The 9290-nt window shown below is 46.5% G+C and overlaps 1 protein-coding gene across 1 annotated transcript in view; it reads left to right on the top strand.

Moving 5' to 3' along the window:
• Window positions 1–3662: 3662 nt before the first annotated feature.
• The window catches only part of PRTN3 (proteinase 3), a 9185-nt gene continuing 3557 nt past the window's right edge, over window positions 3663–9290 (top strand). The window contains exon 1 of the mRNA XM_010844649.1: window positions 3663–3735. Coding sequence (XP_010842951.1) covers window positions 3663–3735 — 73 coding nt within the window. The remainder of the gene's footprint in view (window positions 3736–9290) is intronic.

The raw sequence follows: 9290 nt of genomic DNA, 5'->3' as shown, positions 1-9290 counted from the left end.
AAGAGTGGCATCCACTCCAGGGGTCTCCACTCATGGAATCTGATCACGGTCCTGGGAACCAGGGGCTCTCATGACCTCCACTCCACAGAGGCAGCACCGAGGCTCACAGAGATTGGGTGACTCCCCTGAGGCCACACAGCCAGAGCTGGGCTCTGAACCCACACCTGTGAGATTACAGCCCCCACGAACCATCTGTCATGTTGGTGGGGAATACAGTCACCCCTGGGGCTTTCCTGGTGGCTCAGATGGTGAAGAATCTGCCTGCAATGCAGGAGATGTAGGTTTGATCCCTGAATGGGGAATATCCCTGGAGAAGGGAATGGCAACCCACTCCAGTATTCTTTCCTGGAGAATCCCATAGAAGGAGGAGCCTGGTGGGCTACAGTCCTTGTGGTTGCGCAGAGTGGAACAGGGCTGAGCGACTAACAGTTCACTGTTACCAACGCTTAGTGTCTGCAGGGGCTTGGCTCCAGGACCCTCATGGATGCCCAAATCCCCAGATGCTCAAGTCCCTTATATCAAATGGTGTCATATTTGCAAGTGACCTACATACATCCTCTGTGCACTTTATATAATACAATGTCAATGCTGTGCAAATAGCTGCCTGCCTACAGCAAATTCAAGTTTTACTTTCTAGAACTTTCTGGTAAATTTTTTTCCAAATATTTTTGATTTGTGGTGGGTTAAATCCGTGGGTGTGGAATGTGCGACCACTGAGGGCCGGCTGTATATTGTACAGCGAAGTCAAGAAACACATGAGAAACTGGCTTTAGACTGCCACTTGAATCACAGAAAGATAATGAGCCTAATATGAAAGGAACTAAAATATAAACATTAAACAATAAATATAATTATATAATGATGTATAAAACATAAATATACTTGTATAAAGAACCTATAAAACATAATAAATATAACTGTATAAATGATACGTAAAACTTAATACATATAATGTATTAAACTAAAATAAAATTGTAAATCACAGACTTCCCTGGGGGTCCAGTAGCTAAGACTCCATGCTCACAATGTAGGCGGCCTGGGTTCAATCCCTGGTCGGGGAACTAGATCCTACATGCTACAACTAAAACCTGGCACAGTCAAATAAATAAATAAATATATATATATTTTTTTAAGTTAAATCTTACATTATATATTAGTACCAATTACATATTATACATGCATTTTAAAAATATACTTAGGAACTTCCCTGATGGTCCAGTGGTTAAAGATCTGCCTGCCAATGTAGGGGACACAGGTTTGATCCTTGGTCTGGGAAGATCCCACATGCTGAGGGTCAGCTAAGCCCCAGTACTGCAAATACTGAAGCCCAAGCACCTAGATCCTGTGCTCCACAACAAAAGAAGCCACCACAATGAGAAGCCTGAGAAGTGCAACAAAGAGTAGCCCCCACTCGCCACAAACCAGAGAAAGCCTGCATGTGGCAACAAAGACCCAGCACAGTCAAAAATAAATGAACAAGACATGAAACGTTATAAAAATACCTGGGGAATAATGAATCAATATTAGAAAAACTAAGATCATGACATCTGTGGTCCCATCACTTCATGGCAAATAGAAGGGGAAAGAGTAGAAGCAGTGACAGATTTTATTTCCTTGGGCTCCAAAATCATTGTGGACTGTGACTGTAGCCATGAAACTAAAAGATGCTTGCTCCTTGGAAGAAAAGCTATGACAAGCCTAGACAGTGTATTAAAAAGCAGAGACATCATTTGCTGACAAAAGCCTGTATAGCGAAAGCTATGGTTTTTCCAGTAGTCATGTATGGATATGAGAGTTGGACCATAAAGAAGGATGAGCGCCAAAGAATTGATGCTTTCAAATTGTGGTGCTGGAGAAGACTCTTGAGAGTCCCTTAGACTGCAAGGAGATTATACCAGTCAATCCTAAAGAAAATCAACCCTTAATATTCATTGAGTTTATTTGTTTTTCGTAAGTTATTGATGAAATTCACATAATATAACATTCACTTTTTTTAAGTGTATAATTCAAAATATAACTAGTGTATTTCACTAGGCTGTGCAGCCCTCACCATCCAAACCTCGCTATCCAATTCCAGGACATTCCATCACCCCAATAGAAGCCCACTCCCATCCACATCACCTCCCATCTTCTCCCCCACCCCATGACAACCAGGAACCCAGTCTCTGTGTCTGTGGATCTGCCTGTTCTGGACATTTCCCATCAGTGGAATCACACCCTGTATGTCCTGCCTGCTTCTTTCACTGAGCATCATGTTTTCAGGGTCTGTCCGTGTGATAGCATGTGTCAGGGCTTTTCCTCTTCTCAGGGCTGAGTGATGCTCCTGTGATGTGTAACCATCATCTGTGGATGGTCATCTGGGTTGGTTCCACCCTGGCTGTTGTGAAGCCGGTTGCTATGGACATTCATGTACAAGTTCTACTTGAACATTGATATTTAGTACCATGATTTTACCAGGAGGTGTATTGGGGCTTCATAATGGGTCCTCTTTACAGAGGGGCAAACTGAAACCCAGAGAGAAACGTGTGTCTCAGGAGCCCAGAACAGTCCAGGGGCCCCACCTGTTCATTGTTCAGATGGGGAAACTGAGGCCCTGGGGGTTGGGGTCCCAGAGCAGAGGGTCCCAGCTTTGGAGCCCCAGACACTGACACCCTCGAGGATGGAGTGTTTTCGTTTCTTAAAGAGAGAAGAGCAAAAAGAGGCAGAAACTCTGAGGATGAGCCTCTCTCCCTCACCCTCCCTGGATCCCAGGTGTGTCGCTCAGGTCTGCTCGGCCCCCTCCCAGCTCCAGTTCCCAAGACCGTTGTCTGTTGCACCAGCCACAGTTGGAGTAGGAAGGGGACAAAGCCGCAGCTTCTAGCCCTGCTTCCTCTCCACCCATGGGCCTGACCCCCAGAGGCCCCAGAGAGTTCCTCCAAGTTACGGCCCCCAGTGCCCCCAGCTCCCCACCCAGGCCCACACTGTCCCATCTTCCAGACCAGCCTCTGCCTTCAGGAAGCCCCCGAGTCCTGCGCTCACCTGCCGGCCCCCATCCCAGGCCTGGAGCAGAGAGGCGGACCCCAGGCCATCCTCCTGTTGTGACCGATGCCGTGAATGCCCCCTGACTCTGAGAGGCTCTTTGGTGGGTGAGAGCTCCCTGCCAGGACCTCCTGGGCCATTCTCTAGCAAAGTTATGTGTGTGTGTTTCTTTTTCTTTCTTTGGTTAAAGATTTATTGAAATGTACTTCACATACCATACATATAATTCACCCACTTAACAATTCAGTGGCATTTAGTACAGTGACTGGATTGTGCAACCACCACCTCTAATTCCAGAATATTCCATCACCCCAAAAGAAGCCCCATCACCATCAGCAGTCACCCTTCTTCTCCCCAAGCCCCTGACAACCAGGAATCCACTCTCTGTGTCTGTGGATCGGCCTGTTCTGGACGTTTCCCATCAGTGGACTCACACCCTGTGTGTCTTTCTGTGTCTGCTCCTCTCACTGAGCATCGTGTTCTCAGGGACTGTCCACGTGGTAGCAAGTTTCTCCTTTTCAGGACTGAGTGATGCTGTGTGTGTGTGTCCTATTTCATCAGCTGACAGTTCATGGAACTCTCCTCTGTATCCGGTGAATCAACCCCTGACATGGGGATGTTCTCATCACCCCCATCACTAACAGATGGGGAAACTGAGGCTCAGAGAAGTGGTGTGCCCAGCCCAGATTCACAAAGCACAGCAGAATGTGAACCCAGGTGAGGGACTATGGAGCCTGGTGTGACAGGCTGGCACCTCTGCTCACCGTGTGCCCAGCACCCTCCTATGCTCTCATTTATGCCCCCTCCCACTGTCAGCCCTGGGGAGGGACTATGACTACCATCACCCCACTACTGTTCAGTTACCAAGTTGTGTCCGACTCTTTGCAACCCTGTGGACTGCAGCACACCAGGCTTCCCTGTCCCACATCATCTCCCGGAGTATGCCCAAGTTCATGTCCACTGAATTGGTGATGACATTCAACCATCTCATTCTCTGTTGCCCTCTTCTCCTCCTGCCCTCAATCTTTCCCTGCATCAGGAAAAGTTGGTTTCCCGATGAGTTGGTTCATCACATCAGGTGACCAAAGTATTGGAGTTTCAGCATCAGCATCAGTCCTTCCAATGAATATTCAGGGTTGATTTCCTCTAGGATTGACTGGTTTGATCTCCCTGCAGTCTAAGAGACTCTCAAGAGTCTGCTCCAGGACCACAGTCCGAAAGCATAAGCATAACTCAATGAAGCTATGAGCCATGCAATGTAGGGCCACCCCAAGACTGAGGGGTCATAGTGGAGAGTTCTGAAAAAATCTGATCCACCAGAGGAGGGAATGTCAAAACACTCCAGTATACTTGCTGTGAGAGCCCCACCTCACCATACAGGTGGGGGGACCGAGGCACTGAGCAACCAGCCTGCTGGACCAGAAGGAGCTAGTCTGCAAAGATGCTCTTGTTGAAAGAGAAAATCCTGTTCTGAAAGCAGAGAGCATAGCAACCCCGGGGTTCTATGGGGACACGTCAGAGCCACACCCAGAGCTGTGGCAGACGCCCTGCAGGAGGACCTGGGGACCTTTCCCAAGTGACTGGGCTGATGCATGAATTAAAAATGTGTCAGCAATACAGATGGCCAACAGGCACACAAAAAGCTGCTCTACATTGCTAATTCATAGAGAAATGCAAATCAAAACTACAATGAGGTATTACCTCACATCAGTCAGAATGGCCACCATTAAAGTCTTCAAGGGACTTCTCTGACAGTCCAGTAGTTATGAATCTGCCTGCCAAGTCAATTTTGAAAAAGAAAAACAGAGCTGGAGGAGTCAGGCTCCCTCACTCCAGACTATACTACAAAGCTACAGTCATCAAAACAGTATGGTACTGGCACAACAGTAGAAACATAGATCAGGAGAGAACAGGAGAGAAAACCCAGGAATAAACTCATGCACCTATGCCAATTAATCTATGGCAAAACAGGCAAGACTATACAATGCTGAAAAGACAGTCTCTTCAACAAATGGTCCTGGGAAAACTGGACAGCCACATGCAAAAAGGAAGTCAGATCATTCTTTACATCTATACCCAAAAATAAGCTCAAAATGGATTAAAGACCTAAATGTGAGACCAGATACTATAAAACTCCTAGAGGAAAACATAGGCAGAAAATCCTCTGACATAAATTACAGCAGCATCTTTTTTGATCCATCTCCTGGAAAAATGGAAATAAAAACAAATAGATGGGACCTACTTAAGCTCAAAAGTTTTTGCATAGCAAAGGAAACAAAAAACAAAATGAAAAGACAACCCACAGATTGGGATAAAATATTTGTAAAAGTGTGACTAATAAGGGATTAGCCTCCAAAATATATAAGCAGTTTATGATGCTTAACAGCATCAAAACAAACAGCCCACACAAAAAATGGGCAGAGGACCTGAATAGACATTTCTCCAAAGAGGACATAAAGATGGCCAACAGGCAGGTAAAAAGATGTTCAACATTGCTAATTATTAGAGAAACGTAAATCAAAACACCAGTCAGAATGGCCGGCATCAAAAAAACTACAGGGACTTCCCTGGTAGTCCAATGGCTAAGACTTCACGTTCCCAATGCAGGGGGCCTGGGTTCAATCCCCGGTCAGGGAACTAGATCCCACATGCTACAACTAATGATTCCACATGCTGCAACTAAGACCTGGTGCAGCCAAATAAATAAATAAATGTATTTTTGAATTCATAACAAATGCTGGAGAGGGTATAGAGAAAAGGTACACTGTATATACAGTGTACATACCTGCACTGCTGGTAGGAATGTAAACTGGTACAACCACTATGGAGAACAGTATGGAGGTTCCTTAAAAACTAAAAATAGAGCTACCATATGACCCTGAAATCCTACTCCTGGGCATATGTCTGGAGAAAAACATTATCTGAAAGGATACCTGCACCCCTATGTTCATAGAAGCACTGTTTAAAATAGCCAAGACACAGAAGCAACTTAAATGTCCAACAACAGAGGAAAGGATAAAGAAAATGTGGGGTATATATATATATAACATATGTGTATATATATATAATAGAATATTACTCAGCCATTTAAAAGAATGAAATAATGCCATTCACAGCAACATGGATGAACCTAGAGAGTGTCACACTGAGCGAAGTGAAGTCCAACATAGAAGGAGAGACACGGTATGACAGTCCTTACATGTGGAATCTGCAAAGCAACGATACAAACCACTTACTTACAAAACATAAAAAGACTCACAGACTTGGAAAGGAAATTATGGTTGCGAGGGCAGGGGGAGGATAGTTAAGGGGTTTAGGAAGGTCATGTACACACTGCTGTATTCAAAATGGAAAACCAACAAGGACCTATTTTATAGCACATGGAACTTTACTCAATGTTATGTGCCAGCCTGGATGGGAGGAGGGTTTGGAGGAGAATGGATACATGCATATGTATGACTGGGGCCTTTAGCTGTTCACCTGAAACTACTACAACATTGTTAATTAGCTATGCTGCTGCTAAGTCGCCACAGTCGTGTCCGACTCTGTGCGACCCCATAGACGGCAGCCCACCAGGCTCCCACGTCCCTGGGATTCTCCAGGCAAGAACACTGGAGTGGGTTGCCATTTCCTTCTCCAATGCATGAAAGTGAAAAGTGAAAGTGAAGTCGCTCAGTCGTGTCCGACTCTTAGCGACCCCATGGACTGCAGCCTACCAGGCTCCTCCGTCCATGGGATTCTCCAGGCAAGAGTACTGGAGTGGGCTGCCATTGTACCCAGATACAAAACAAAAAGTTAAAAGTTCAGGGAAAAAAATTCATGGTGCATCCATACTAAAGCAGTTTATGTAGGCATTAAAAAAATAAAATGTCTCAAAAAAAAAAAAAGAATCTGCCTGCCAATGCAGGGCTCACAGGTTCAATCTCTGATCCACTGCCGAGGGACAACTGAGCCCTGCTCCACAACTACTGAGCCCAGATGCCTAGAGCCCATGTTCCACAAGAGAAGCCACTGCAAACAGAAGCCTGTGCACCACAACTAGAGTAGCCCCCTCTTGTCTCAACTAGAGAAAAGCCTGTGCACAGCAATAAAGACTCAGCGCAGCCAAAAATAATTAACTTTAAAAAAGTCTACAAATGGGTCTGCCCTAGTGATCCAGTGGTTAAGAATTCGCCTTGCAATGCAAAGGACATGGGTTCAATCCCTGGTCAGGGAACTAAGATCCCACATGCCTTGGAGCAATTAATGCCACACACTGCAACTACTGAGGCCCCACTCCACAACTAGAGAGTCTGTGTGCAGTAATGAAAGATACCACATGATGCCACTAAGACCTGACACAGCCAAATAATTTTTTTTTTAAGTCTACAAACAGCAAATGAGGGAGAGAGTGTAGAGAAAAGGGAACCCTTCTACACCGTTGGTGGGAATGTAAATTGGAACAGTCACTGTGGAGAACAGGATGGAGGTTCCTTGAAAAGCTAAAATTAGAGCTACCATATGATCCTGCAATCCCATTCCCGGGCACACACCCAGACAAAACTAGAATTCCAAAAGATATATGCGGCCCTATGTTCACAGCAGTTCCATTTGCAATAGCCAAGACATGGAAGTAACCTAAACATCCACTGAGAACAGAATGAAGCTGTGGCATGTGCATACAATGGAATACTACTCAGCCATAAAAAAGAATGGAATGTGCCATCTGCAGCAACATGGACGGACTAGAGACTCTCAGACCGAATGAAGTGAGTCAGAAAAAGAAAGACAAGTACCACATGATATCACTTGTATGTGGAATCTAAAATATGACACAAATGAACATATCTACAAAACAGACATAAAGAACAGACTTGTGATTGCCAAGGGGATAGGAGGGTGGGGAAAGGCTGTACTGGGAGTCTGGGATTAGCAGATGCAAACTAGTATAAGTAGGAGGGATAAACAACAAGATCTTACTGTAGAGCGCAGGGAATTATATTCAATATCCTATGATAAACTATGATGGAAAAGGATATATATACATATATGTATAACTTAGTCACTTTGCTGTACAGAAGAAATTAACACAATGTTGTAAATCAACCATACTCAATAAAATTTGGAAAATAAAAGTACGTTGGCAGAGATGGGGCGGCCGATGCAGGGGACCTCAGCGGGCAAAAGGCAGAACAGGCTGTTTCTGCCTCGGACGATCCTCCCAGACACTAGATCTCTCCAAAGGGGGAAGTGTGACTTGGCAGGAGGGACCTGGAGTCTGTGGGACCCCCGCCCAGGACGCAGATCCCGACTCCTTGTGGGGGCCCCACATAAGCTCCAAATGCCCACCAGTACACAATAGGAGGGACAGGAAAGGCTGAGCAGCTGCCCCAGAGCCGAGGAGACACAGGAGGGCTCCTGAACCAGAGACGGGTGATTGTGACATCCAGGCAACCTGTGGAAGAGATAACATTTGTGCAAGACCAGGGTCCCAGGGATGCCGTGGCAGCAAGTCTGGGAATTTTGCAGGCTTCTGTAAGCGTGAAATGGTTTCAACATAAAAAACCTGAAAAGTGTGTTTTTGCCCCCCAATTTCATGAGCTCTTCTACCTATGCTTCTGTAGGTTTGAGCCAGTTATAAATAAAAACACAAATAAATAAATGTCTCTTGGGCACCCAAGTCTCCCCCACCCTCCCACCCTTGATACAGAGCAACATCTCTGGCCTCAGCCACTCCATGCCAGGTGCCCCCACCCCAGTCATGATGACCACAGGTGTCCCTGGGGGAAGACCACCCCAGGCCAGAACTCTGCTATGGAATGAAGCATGAATCCCTCAGACAAAGTCAGGGCAGAGAGATGACCCTGTGGGTGTGAGAAGGTGAAGGGTGCTGAGACCCGCCCCCCATTCCCTTTTATGTCCCACAGAAGGGGCTTCACCCTAAGCCCTGCACACACCAGCCACGTCCCACCTTGCTGGGGCTACGGGGACCCTGTAGGAGGGGGGCAATGTCCCCTTGGAAATGTGGAAGGCTGGAGGGCTGTGGCCACATTGCCCCCGGCCCAGAGGACCTCAGCAGGGGGTGGGTGCTAGCCAGCTTCCCACACCTCTTGGAGGTGGGGCGGGACCCTGAGCCTGAGCTTGAAGCCCCTGCAGCCTTCTTGGGGTGTAGCTTTAAACCCCAAGCTTCCTGAGGCGCTGGAGTTGTAAGGAGGAAGTGGGGACGCCCAACTCAGGCGTGGGGCAACCCCAACGGCCTGCTGAATGAGACTATAAGAGGGGGTGGGCGGGTG

This window comes from Bison bison, unplaced genomic scaffold (genome assembly GCF_000754665.1).
Source record: "Bison bison bison isolate TAMUID 2011002044 unplaced genomic scaffold, Bison_UMD1.0 scf7180017864203, whole genome shotgun sequence".
Taxonomy (NCBI): Eukaryota; Metazoa; Chordata; class Mammalia; order Artiodactyla; family Bovidae; genus Bison; species Bison bison.
This window is presented reverse-complemented; position numbering and strand designations above follow the sequence as displayed.